At 41.2% G+C, this 13,494-nt stretch overlaps 1 protein-coding gene and 1 long non-coding RNA gene across 2 annotated transcripts in view; one reads left to right on the forward strand and one right to left on the reverse strand.

The window, feature by feature from the left end:
- Positions 1 to 263, reverse strand: part of LOC131887738 (uncharacterized) — a 901-nt gene extending 638 nt beyond the window's left edge. Inside the window, exon 1 of the long non-coding RNA XR_009374057.1 lies at positions 13 to 263. This is a non-coding gene — a long non-coding RNA (uncharacterized LOC131887738). The remainder of the gene's footprint in view (positions 1 to 12) is intronic.
- Positions 264 to 3,293: 3,030 nt separating this feature from the next.
- Positions 3,294 to 5,089, forward strand: LOC131887735 (AP-3 complex subunit mu-1-like; the record flags this gene model as incomplete). The annotated part of the gene is given in 7 exon segments (XM_059236404.1): positions 3,294 to 3,330; positions 3,448 to 3,632; positions 3,695 to 3,929; positions 4,012 to 4,171; positions 4,238 to 4,351; positions 4,421 to 4,759; positions 4,831 to 5,089. Coding segments are annotated over 7 exon segments (1,254 nt in total). The 3' UTR covers positions 5,017 to 5,089.
- Between the last annotated feature and the right edge of the window lie 8,405 nt (positions 5,090 to 13,494).

Genomic DNA, 13,494 nt, shown 5'->3' on the forward strand with positions numbered 1-13,494 from the left:
ATTAAGCGCGACCTACTCCGACCCACGGGCCGCGAATTGGAACAGAGTGGAGACAAAGCAGAGGACGAGAATTAGCAGCTGGTCAATTGAGGTCAAACCACAAAGGGGAAAACAGCTTCTGTCCCTCCACCAAGAGGCGAAACAATGGGCCTCGCACAAATCACGGTCTGGTCACTCAGGGGCTATGAATTTTACATTACACCTGTGTAATAAGTTCAATTCGCCTGTGAGAAGAGTGCCACGAGCTTGTCACTTCACCCAGCCACATACTTGCTTGATTCGTCCTCCACCCTAGCGGGAGCCTGGCACTGGATGGATGGATGGATGCCGAGAGATGAGGCGGCCCGGAGGACGATACGTTTCAAGGCGCCGCCAACTGTAAAACAGACCGAAACAGCTTCGTCTTCATGGATGATGGTACGAAGGCAGCGAGCTAGCAGTATGCCCAAAAGAGAAGGGCACTGATGGCAGCTGATCTATGACAGTGGCTGCGCTTGCCAGCTGCTTCTCGTCCAGGAAAGTAGAAATGGAGCCGTCCCGCCAAACTATCTTGAGGTTCTGATGAAAATGCGATAGCCAACCGAGACTAGGCCCGCTCCTGGCAAGGATAGCTTCGTTTCTGGGCTTTCTTTACCAATTGACGGAAGCAGCAGAATGCAATTTACAGATAGATAACACGGAGAAGGGTGTTTTTTGCAATCGATACTGGATGGAAGAGCTGGCTTTGGCTGAAATTTTTACACAACACCTTCGCGTATTCTCGTCTTGTAGGGTTCGATCAAAATTGCGTTCGAAAGAAAGAGGTGCGTTTAAATCTTTTTTTGAACCAGATTCATCAGTTGAAAATTAACTGAATATACACTTATTCCCTTTTGGTTGCAGATATACATCTAAGGATTGCAATAGCACCTACGTTCTGATCAAGGTGTACATCAAGGCAAAACACTGTTAACCAATTTAACAACCGCAATAATTGGGAAGGCAGAAGCTTTCTGAAAAGCATTTCACTTTATGGGAAGTTATTTCAATTGTTCAAGCAGGAGATAATGACTAGAAATGACGCAGAATGATTTCATCATTTGGGAGATGTAAGCACGTTCCTTGCAATGAACAAGTGGGAAAAAAGTAAGAGAAGAATGCCCATCCAAAGGGTTACTTGCTCCGATTCAGGATAGTGCCTCGGTAAATATTCAAAGTTGCAGTTTGTGCATAGCGATTGAGTACATCATGTTAGAAGAAACGTTGTCTCGCGCCGAACTGCTCTCGCCAGTCGCAAACATCCTCCTTCTCCCTTCCAATTCCTCATGAATGGGTCAATCGACGCTGCCACATCGATCTCATCTAGGTCCGTTTGTGATTCCTGGCGCCTTTCCTCCCTCCCTCACTGCCTTCTCTTTCTGATTTCGTCCGTCAAGCTTGGCCTCAAGAAGCTTGCATTGACATGGCCTCGATTCACTTTGCATACCGCCCAAGCTCAGGCTGTCGTCTCTGCCTTCCCACCCTTTATAACATTAACAGCTGCTGGCAATGCTACTATAGCTACTATCTAAGATGTGAAACGCATGCCCCTAAAATAGGCCGCAAAAGGGCTGAATGGCTGGGCAATAGAAGCTGTGGCCAAGCCGCCATTTTGACAAAGCTGTCGACAGCTGTGGGACAGGAGACCAGAGAAGAAATATATTTTTGAACATTCATGACTCAAAAGTGTTTTCTATACCCGAATAGTTGGACCCTCGTGATATGAAACAGTCATCTCTTACCACAGAACCCCACTTTCCATTAAGAAAATGGTCCTATGTCCCTTAAAAGTCGATGCGAAAATTTCTAATTTGACGAATTGGGTTACTATGTCTGACGGGCTGGCAGGCCGGGTTGGGCTGGTCCAGGTTCATGGGGCAAAACATTAATGAAGTTCTTACCTATTTTACAGAGGATGGAATGAGATGGAGGTGGTTCCAGTAGGTGGGGCAAGAGCCAAAGTGGTTGTCCACCCACGACACTGGACCACTTGGACTTTTTTGAACTTTTTCTGTCAGGATTTTTGTTTTTCGATCTGTATGTGTAGCCCTCTGACTGAAGTGTTCTCACGAGTTGCAATGGCCACAGTCTGCCTGCTATCAGCAGTACTCTGCCCCTACTTTCAGCTCACCAGCAGATCATCCCAGAATATCGGCGAAGGAACGGCTAAACCGGCAGGCACAGCGACCACTCCACAGCTTCTGCCTTAGCCCATGTAGCCCGGGCCTCGCCTGTGCCACTCACGTCAAAATGAACTGGCTGTTCACCAGCTGGAGCGTTTAGGGCTCTCCCAGCCCGGGAGCGCTGGGAGCGCTGGGAGCGGTGGGACCTTGTCAGTTCTCACCTAGGGAGTGGTAGTCAGCTGAACCATCACGAGAAAGGTAAGAAGAGCCGGCGGTGTTGGCAGATGTAACTAGGAAACGCAGCAGCAATCCCCCTTTGGGCTGTGTTGACCTGGTTTTTGAGATCGAATGCCAGGAAAATGAGAAGAAGCTTGGAGGCTGGCACGTTGATGACTAAAACTCGGCCCCAATGCTGTGAAGGGTAAGGAAGCTAGAATGATTAAATTCTGGTGATCCCAATCTTTTTCCATTCGAGGTACAATATTGTCATCAGTTTGTTGCTGGTCTCATGCAAAAGAAATACATGGAACACTCAATTGATTTTGAAAATACTTGATCACCTATCTTTACGTTTGGCGATAGCGTTTCCAAGGAATTCCAAAAGATATATTCCACTATCACATATATAGCTTGATTCAATGCTAAAATGAAGCAAAGGGAAAACTTTGTTCCCATTGGAAAGTAAGGAAGAGTTAAATTTCGAATCTAAAGATTGAATAAATATACAACGTTAATCTGTCCTTTTGATTTCAGTTCTTGCTCCTTTAAAGGGTTGTCAATTTCACCTTGGCTCTGTCTCCTGATTGGTTCCTTCAAGTCTTAAATCAGGCTTGTAGAAAAGAGTCATGTTTGCGCCAGTTCAGTTTTTTTGCCTAAATCGAACGTGATTTTGCCCAATGTGATTTATCCTGAAGTTTGGTTTTGATCGATTTTTCGTTCTTTCTGATGGCCTTTGTACCAAATAATATGCTTGACAACATTCATTCAGCATGCTCGAGTTTTCAAAAATGTAGATGAGTGGCAAGCCTGACCAACCAAAACATCACTTGATGCACGTCCACCTCATCATTAAGGAGTATTTTTTACATTTGTCTGTGTCTCCTGAAAGGATTTCATTTTCTATTAGAGGGTGCCCATATGAAAATAGCCTCGACATGATTCACAGCCTCTTTGTGATCAATTCCTCCGGGTAGGTTGGAACTCAATGTTTCCATGGCAATCCAACACCATATGTTGGAAGTGCCACATTCACCCCACTGAACTAATGAATATTGGTCCATTTCCCGCTAGATGATTTATCTTTTAGAGATGTATTCATGGAGAAACATTGGAAGGCGGTGATTCCTCGCTCGGTTTGCGATTACTTTTTTGAGGCCCAGAACAAGGCCTCATCCATGGACGACGTGCCTCCGGTGATCGAAACACCTCATCATTACCTTATCTCCATTTATAGGTGTAACATCTTCTTTGTGGCTGTTTGCAAGTCAGAAGGTGAAGGGAAAGAAAAGGTGAAAGTCAGAAAGAAAGAACGCAGAGTAATAATGAATTTACAGTGCCGCCTTTGTTCGTGATCGAGTTCCTGCATCGAGTCGTTGATACGTTCAGGGATTACTTTAACGATTGTTCGGAAACCATCATTAAGGAGAATTACGTGGTAGTGTATGAATTGCTAGATGAAATGTTGGATAATGGCTTCCCGTTGGCCACCGAATCCAATATTTTGAAGGAGCTTATTAAGCCACCCAATATTCTTCGGACTGTGGTGAATTCTGTCACGGGTAAATCCAAGTAAGTAGCTCTTTCTTCATTCTTTTGGCCAAATTTTGTTGCTGGTTTGAGTCCTATAACAATATTCAACATTTTACTATAGTGTTTCTGAAACGTTGCCCACTGGACAATTGTCGAATGTTCCGTGGCGAAGATCGGGTGTGAAGTATACAAATAATGAAGCCTACTTTGACGTCATCGAAGAGGTTGATGCCATTATTGATACCTCAGGTGGTATGGTGTCGGCAGAAATTCATGGATATGTAAGTCGCTCGAACAGAGGCTAGAAAACTGCACGAATGACAAGATTTTCTTCTACTTTTTTTTAGATCGATTGTGTTGTCAAGCTAACCGGCATGCCAGATCTGACGATGTCTTTCATGAATCCAAGGATGTTCGACGATACAAGTTTTCATCCTTGTGTACGATTTAAACGGTGGGAGGTGTGTTTCGACTTTCTGTGTTACGTTTGTTCACAAAAAATGATTCAGACAATGTTGCCTCTTTTTCAGGCAGAAAAGATCTTGTCCTTTATTCCCCCAGATGGAAGCTTTCGTCTCATGTCATATTTGATTGGTTCTCAAAACGCCGTGGCTATACCCGTCTATGCCCGTCACAACCTGTATTTTAGCCCAGCTGGACACGGAAAGCTTGACCTGACCTTGGGTCCCAAGCAAACCATGGGACGACAGCTGGAGAATGTGAAAGTCGAGATTCCCATGCCGAAAGTCGTTCTGAATTGCACTTTGACATCATCCCAAGGCAAATATGCTTTTGATCCAGTCAGTAAGGTTCTCAATTGGGATGTGGGCAAAATCGATCCACAGAAGCTGCCAAACATTCGTGGCACCGTGAGTAATTTTTGTTTCAGACTCGATTCGAGCCGTGGCGTTGACACATCTGCACTTGCTATTCATTTCAGATCAATATCCAGAATGGAGCCACAGCCCCCGAGAGCAACCCAACCTTAAATGTGTCTTTTACTATTACCCAAATGGCTGTGTCAGGTTTGAAGGTTAGTCGACTGGATCTGTATGGCGAAAAATACAAGCCGTTCAAAGGTGTCAAGTACATCACCAAAGCTGGAAGATTTCAAATTCGAATGTAACGTGATTATTGGGCTATTGTGATTTTTGGCTTATTGCATTTAAATACGAATAAATATATATCGTTCAAATTTATCCCAGTTGCAACTTTCATGGATTCAAATGTGTTTTTATTGTTAACATTCTCTTGAGACACAACAAGAGGATAATATTTGTTTTGGATGTTTTTTCACGGGCATTTTTAAGCGCTTCAGGGAATGTTATCCTTAGTGCTATCAAAATGAAAGTTTTTTTTTTCGTCTGTTCTGTACCTGTTCATCTTTAAATGATATTTGCTTGTCCTTGAATATAGGGTTGATCTGGATTGACTTTTAAAGATTTTTCCAAGTGTGGCTTGAAAGATGCTGTGATCAACAACGCCTACGTATTCCCTACGAATATTGGAGAGAGCAAGTTAAACAATGATAGTTTTTTTAGTTTTTGACACTTTATTTACCAATCTAGGAGGTAATTTCAAATCTGGAGTAGATGGCCAAAGTCATTCATTTACCTTCTTAAATCTGTGATCATTAGAACAGATCTAAAGAATAATGGCAGCGTCTACTGACGGGAATATCCCGTGTTAAATAACGACGACGTCCTTCCAACTCCTCCACAATGTACGTACATATACACCCGTCCCTAACACAAAAACGTTCCTTTTTGTAATCGAGTCCAATGATCCTGGATCAGCAGGCTAGCAAAAATAAAATTACAAGAAATTCGTTCCTTTCATCGATAAAGGAATTGTAATCCCATTACATTTCAAAATGATGTAACTATAGTGACCCCAAAAGAACAAAAACTGCTCGTTTTTCGTTTCTTTTGGTGATCCCCAAAGCGGCCTTAAATTCTTCGTTTTTCTCTTAGCCACTAAATCAGATCGAAAGCTTTTGGACCACTCTTCCTGGAAATGGGCAAGTGCCAGAACGTGGCTCTTAAAGATATAAAAGGTGTACAAATAGTTGTAATGTGTAAAAGGTAAGACATAATGATTGCTCATCAATATACCATATCATGACCAGGGCTTGAAGTGTTACCGAAAAAAACGTCTCAATTACCCTTACGGTTACTTCGCTAAAAGGGCGATTCTCTACCTTTGCCGTTACTTTTTAGAAAAACTAACGCGTTACCGTTACCAATACGAATATTAGATATAAAGCCTATTATTCAATGAAGAGCCCGAGAAAGAAGTGAGGTGGACTTCATTGTTCAAACTAGCCTGGATTCTCGAGGGCTTGAAGGTGCTCTTAAAACGCACAATAAGCCTCTACGGTCGTTACAATTGACCCTAAAACCGGGACTGGGACAAAGTTCATAAATGCTGTTTTTGAAAACGTAAAGCATTAAATACGTTTCGTACCTTCTCTGAATACTGCAGTACAATCCAAACCAAACACATCAAAGTAACACATACACACATACATTAGTAATGTCAAAAAAAATAGAAAATAAAATACATGAAGTGCTCTTGGTAGCAATTGAACCTTCTTGAACGCATGTGAAGTTGTTGACAGCCGAATCGCCAGGGGTAGAGCGTTCCAATTAGAGGGCTAGACAAGCCCTCTAGTTCCAATGATCCAGCACACGAATAAAAAAGGAATGAGGAATGATATTTAAAGGTTAGGTGATTCTTTTTTTTCTTACCGCGGGGATATGAAATAGTGTCACAGGGCCGGTCAAGCACTCTTAGGCGGCTTGGACCAGCTTGAGCCGTTACACGTATTTTTTTCCTTTTTTGCCCTACTGTGGCCCTAACCATGAATATAATCGTTTTGAATCAAAAAATAAGACTCTTTAGCACACTTTTCATCCCAACAAGTATTGATCACTTGCCTGAAAGAATTATGAGCGTCAAGTACGATGAACGTGTTTAATCGACTGAACTGATAATCAGAGTGAGTTTGGCTTTGCCGCTGCGATAGTACGTGCCACGGAAGAGCGGCCAGTAGATTTAACGACATAAACTTAAAAAGCAGATATTTGGCTCATTGGTGAATATATTTTTTTTTTATGAAACGCGTGCCAAAGGCTTTATTCTTCGAATCAAAACTATGACATTCATGCTTAAGGCCATGTTCGTGCTAAAAAGGGATAAAATACACGTAACGGCTCAAGATAGTTCAAGCCGCCTTAGAAGGTCCGAACGGCCCTGTGACATACTTTATCTCCCCGCGGTAAGTGAAAACTGGAACCACCTAATCTGAAAAGATCATTCCTCATTGAGTCGTAACGAGGTCCTGACAAGGGGCTTGCGGACCTCTAGCTCAAAAACGCACCGAGTGGCCCTGATGGAGACGTCACTGACTAGGAGGATGACACCATTCACAGAATAGAGATACCTGACTAGCATTTGTCGATCTTGAAAAAATTAACCAAATCAACTCCAATTCTTCTCCGCTCCAACGATGGAAGACCCCAAAAATGTAGGGGATCTAGATAATCAAGGCCCAAACTAGTCAAGCCCTCTAGAGTACCGTAACCCGGGGGACCACAAAGAAGAGGCGTTGTAAACGTTACTCACCAATCTGGCTGTGGACTGCGATCGCGTCTTTTCGTCTCGGCTGTCGCTGGTGGAAAAAATGTTTCATTCGTAGTCAAGCTACTTAGGACAACTATGGTACAAATTTGAATCGTTGACGGCTCGTCCAAATTCAGAGTAGAAACCCCTAATAAGACTCCTTGTCAAGCAATTACTTTCGTCTAGCACGCTTGATAAAACGGGTTAAGTAAGTTGTCCGACCACTTTTTTAAGAAAGCAATTTTGAAGAGTTTAAAATGGGGCTCAAATTGAAGTTTTCATCCATGTGTTGGAAACACTTAACTGAAACGCAAGGAACAAGACTAGGTTCAGGCTGACCTCCAGAGGTGTCGGAATTGCCTTGATTACTTAAAGGCGCAATCATGTCGCCCACATTCAAGCACATTACTGGGAGATGAAACGAAATTCCGAGTTGTTCTCATCATTGCGTTGCAATTTCGGATACATTTTGTTACACTTTCGAGATTTTCGAGATGCGTTGCTAAACAAGGGCAATCAATGGAGTACATGATTTGCTCTACTAATGTCCAAATCTTTTTTTGACATGTTACGTGTAATATGCCCTAAAAAGCATGTTTTCATTATTCTACCACTCTTTCTACCTGTATATTTGTAAGATTCAAAAGAAATTAAGATTGAAGATGAATAACAAACGTTTCATGAGAATAATTCAACTTGCCTGAAGCGAGATTCATCAAGTCGGCCATTAAATTCCTTGATCTGAATGAAAAACTCTGGACAAAAAAAAGTTGTGATTGGTAATTTGACATTTACACTTTAACAGAAACAAAAAAAATCTAGGTCTTACGTGGAATTGATAGTACCACATTGTCAATTGAAACATTGACAATCCTTAAGAAGTAAACCATCATCTACAAGAGCTGTTCTCAAATGACTCTACGTCCAAAAAACAAGGTTTATGAGACTACATCCAAAGAAAATCCATTAGTATATGATCACTTACATAAATATGTTGCTCCTGGAGTTTGAAACGAAAATCTGAATGCATCATTAGTGCATTGCATTATTGTTACATTTTGTTACAGTTTTGAGATGTGATACTAAAATGAGGGCAAATGCGTATGTATGTGATTTGCAGAGCAAAACTGCAAATTTTTTGACATGTAAGTTGCATTCTGTCAAAAACACTTTGATTTTTATCATATTCTAACGCTCTTTGTTCATGTATGTTTGTAAAAATCAAAAGAAATTGAAAGAAAACATGAATGATGACCATTTCATGGGAATAATTCAACTTGCCCAAAGCAAGATTTCACAAAATGTCTTTGTCCCTTTTCCACCAGCGTCAGCTGACCTGAAAAGACGCCCATGCGGTGCAGCTCCTGTTGAGCTTAAGCATTCTAGTTATGGTTTTCTATGAATTGGACGAACATAGTATATAACATAGCTATATAGTAGTCAAAGCACGCAAAGGTGTTGCGTAGTGAAGTTGCGTTTTATCTGTCCTTCAACAGAATTTGCACGACTGGATGTCTTGGGAAGGACAAATTCCCTTTATAATGAACGCCAAGATCTCTCACAAGCTCAATCATTTGTATAGGGCTTGTCAAGTGAACGCGTTCATGGACAACTGACGTTATTCCATGGGGCAAAACCAAAGACAACATGCCCAGCCAAACCGCACTGAGCATGCATTGAAATTTGACATTTATTTCATTTTGCATTCTTGTGTAGACAAATAGCATTGTGGTATTGAGCCAATTTGACAGTGTGTTGATCAATGAACAACAAACATGTTCATTTTGCTGGGTTTTGTAACACAGCTAAGTGCTGCCAGGTAGCAACAGGCTAGAAAGACGCCAATTCAAGAAAATCACAGCCAAATATTTTTTAAAAAAAACGCCAGAAAAACGCCAGATATTCTCTTAGTATTCTAAGGCACTTCAATGTACAGTGAGATGCTTTCCTGCATGAGTTGAATTTCCTGGCCTTCTGTTAACTATTTGTGTCATACACAGAACGTGCTGTCACCAATGACTGTTATGACCAGACATTTCAAGATTGTGGGTGTAAATTAGCAGAGTGGCAAATATTTCACCCTACTCTGTGGATTTCACAATTCAACTACTTTGAAACATTGCATCTCATAGAGCAGAGCCATGGTTCATTGTTTTAGTGGATGTAGAGGTGTACTGTTTGAACATTTTTGACACATAAAAATGTGAGTGACATGGCGTCTGCTGAAAATCATAATCCACCTTCAAGCATCTTAGAATCTATGACAGAAAACGTTTTTCAACTCTGAAAGCTTTCATAGTGGCCCTGCATATTTGTCTATGGTCTGGTTTTTTGAAAGAGGCTGAAGAGGATGGGGACATTTTTGCAATGCTGAAACAAGTGAAAATTGTGATCATTTGGCCATACCTCAATTTCAGTAAAAAAATGCATTGCCAATTTGTCCAGAATTGTGCCACATTGTGTGATTTATTGAGAAAGCAGCTGAGAAAAAATGATTGCCTCTGAAGTTGAAAACTCTAACTTGAAAACCTTGAAAACCTCTATTGAAACAGTAACGTGTGTACTCTATTTGCACTAAACACATAGCATGTTACTTCTAGAGAAAGGAATTGATGATCATTCAATTGAAGCATGATTTACAATTCAAACGCGTCAATTTGTGCCTAAAAGTGTTCAGTACATTAATCAATAGCCCCCTTACACTGCAAGAAATATGTTTTACGTTCTACACTTCAGAGGGCGCTTTGTCACTCAGCCTCTACCACATAAAGGGCCAATTGGGCCAACTCCTTGTATTTAATCATTATGCGTTTGTGTTGTTTTTGGCTAATTCTATTAAAATCTTATTTATAATTAATGCCCCGGGTCACATCATGTCCGGAAAAGAAATTGCGTTCAAGGCCAGGCAAGAGCAGTTTATTTAGAAATCTACCGTGCCTCTTCCCATTTTCTTTGGTCCCTGTGATGTTGCAAATAAGGGCCCTTATTGCTCTGCAGTATGAAACTGAAAGTACAATGAGATAAAATGGCCAAGGCACAACTCCCATTTTTGCAAAGCATCTTCAAAGCTTCGGAAAAATATGCCAATTCCTATGATATTTTGGTCAAAAAACGCCTAAAGTCATTCAAAAACGCCAGCAACCCACCTAAATCAGCCTATCCGTCAATGTTGAAAATTTTCCCGACGCACAAAGTTCAAAAAGGCCAGAAAACGGCCAGATTCATCTTCCCGGCAAAAAGAAAAATCTCCCCGCCAGGCAAAATCTAAAAACGCCAGAAGTAGCAATATCTGGCGGGCTAAGCCACCATATGGCAGCACAGTCACAGCTCACTTAAAATCACTCGATGATTGCAAATTTAAGGCTGATCATCAGAGACTAATCTTCTACAACAATCACAGCTGTTATCCGTACGATACCGTACGATACGACAGCTTGTCCTTGAGAAATCAAAAGGCGTTATCACTAGAAGCACTGGCTTCAAATTTCGATGCGTTGGTGTGGTGTCAGGGTGTTCATAATAGGTACAAGACTCTCCAAGGTCTGAAGGAAATTGATTGATTTCTTCTGGCATTACAACACACCTATATTATATTACCCCTCACCCTCTCCTCAAAGTAAACATAAACTAAATGATATGAATTGGACCAATCTGTGTCCAATCAACAATTCCCAGAAGAGCTTTGAAAATGCTTTGTAGATTTGGCCACCTTAAGCTGACTATTTCTCTTATGCTCTTGAGTTGCTCTAGAGGGCTTGCCAGGGAAAAGTCACTCCAATCAAGCCACTTCAGACTGCTTTGAACACTTTTTGGTAGTTGGGCAGCAGGGTGTCAGGCTGATCAACTTCTCTTGCATTACTCAGTTTCAACCAAAGGAGACATACAAGCCATCAACTCATTGGCTCCCTGAATTTGTAACTTGATTTTGAGAATCACATAACTAAATGTGTTCAAATATAAATATCCAAATGTATCTTGTTAACTTTGAGGCACCAACGCATTTAATGGGAGCAATGATTCAGTAAAGTGGTAAGATCAAAAGTGCTTCTTATCTATTTGCAAGATATAATGAAATGCTGAGATGGGAACCCGTATGTCTCTCAAAACTTGATAAGGCTTTTTCACCACCATGGTGAGATGGGTGAAGCAAGAGAATAGGAGATGACTAATTCCCAGAATCCTGCTCTAGGCATCAGGCAGGAGATGCTGATAGATGAATTGGGAGTGGTTGAATCCTTGTGGTAAAACAATAACACCTGATGATGATGTCCTGCTGGGCTTGGTTGATATGTTTCAGTTCCATGCTCACATCAAATTTAAACGTCATATTAGGATTCCTTAGATCAAACTCGGTTTCTACTTGCTTTGTAGGATCCCATGACTCAAACACCAATAAGAAATATTGATTAAATAGTCCAACCTTTTCATGTTTGTTGACCACCAAGACACCCTGATTGTCCAGTATTGGCCCAATTTGGGAGTGGCCAAATTTTTTGAAATATCCATAGAAAGACTTCAAAGTTATAGATTTTGACAAATTCTCTTCATAACATTCTTTAGATTTGCGCACATTCATTTCAACTTGTCTAGCAAATTGGTAGTGTTCCTTCTTGTGATTTAAGCCATTAGACGACTTAAACGTTGCCACTCATTTCCGGATTTGCGACAAAAGATGCTTGGTCAGCCATGGTGGCCTATGACTTGATCTCCTCTTGCGTAATGGAACAAATGTAGTAGAACCCTGATCTAGAATACATTTGAAATTCCACCAAGCCTCATCATTCAATGAGGAGGAAAACACTATTTTGTCCCATTCAAAACCTTTCAGGTATTGTTTGAAACCTTCAAAGTTAGCCGTGGAAAAATCTGGTACCATTTGAGGACAATCTTTTTTGTTTCTAATTGCAGAAGCAAGTCCAAACACAATGGGAAACTGATTACTTAATTAGTATGCTTAGGTTGACACTCAACAAAGGAAACAGACAAGATGAGAAGAATTTGTTAACAGAAGATCCAGAATGTTGCCTGCTACATGGTGGGATTTGACATGAGCTGCGTCAAAAATCCATCACCAAAAGCGTCAAGAACATGCTCAACCTTTTGCAAACCTACTGAACTCATTGGAGCCCAATTGGGTGAAGCATATTCAAGATGTGGCTGAACAATTGACTTGAACAGACTTAGCATTGTGATGCTATCTCTGGACTTAAACGTGCAATATATCCAACCACACATTTGAAAAGCTTTGCCCGACTTGGCATCATGTGTGTCGCTAAGGGATCCCTTGACCTTAATGATTTGCATCCAATCCTGAATGAAGCTTCTTATCCAATTGAGAACCTTGCCTTGGATCCCAATGGCATGAAGTCTATCCAATAAAAGGCCACAATCTACTGTATCAAAGGCCTTGGCAAATTCAGGAAAGTCAACATCAACAACTTGTGTCCTTCCATTCCCTAAATGACCTGCTCTAAGTGCTCAATCAGTTGGGTAACTGTGCTAAAATGTGCTCGGATTATTGGATTATCTCAGGGACTCTCAGTGAGAAGTTGTAATTTTTAAAAATGACACCCAGTGTTACTTGAGATTCTTCATGAAATCTACCAAGAAATAGTAAAAACCGCCTATTGTGGTTTAACTGGCTTGATTTAAGGAAATTGAGCATTGCCAAATGGATGGCAAAAGAAGTCCAGATATGAGGAAAACACAAGCAGCTTTTTGGCTCAGGGATGGAATGAGACCCTAATTCTGACTCATGGCCCTCATGGCGCTCATGCCCTTTCCACATAGAAGAAGTAACATAGAAGAGTAAAAATCGAGTTGGTTGTAGTTTTGTTACTGCAGTTGAATTGGTAACCAGTGGACAGTGCAGCTCTAGCTGATTGAAAGCAGCGCCTCTACAATCAGAAACTATATCCAAGCAGCCGGTCAGCTGACATTCATTCGCTCTGAAAACTAGTCCGCCTCCCTAGCTAGCTCT

The sequence above is a fragment of the Tigriopus californicus genome, chromosome 10, assembly GCF_007210705.1.
Source record: "Tigriopus californicus strain San Diego chromosome 10, Tcal_SD_v2.1, whole genome shotgun sequence".
In the NCBI taxonomy this organism is placed as follows: domain Eukaryota; kingdom Metazoa; phylum Arthropoda; class Copepoda; order Harpacticoida; family Harpacticidae; genus Tigriopus; species Tigriopus californicus.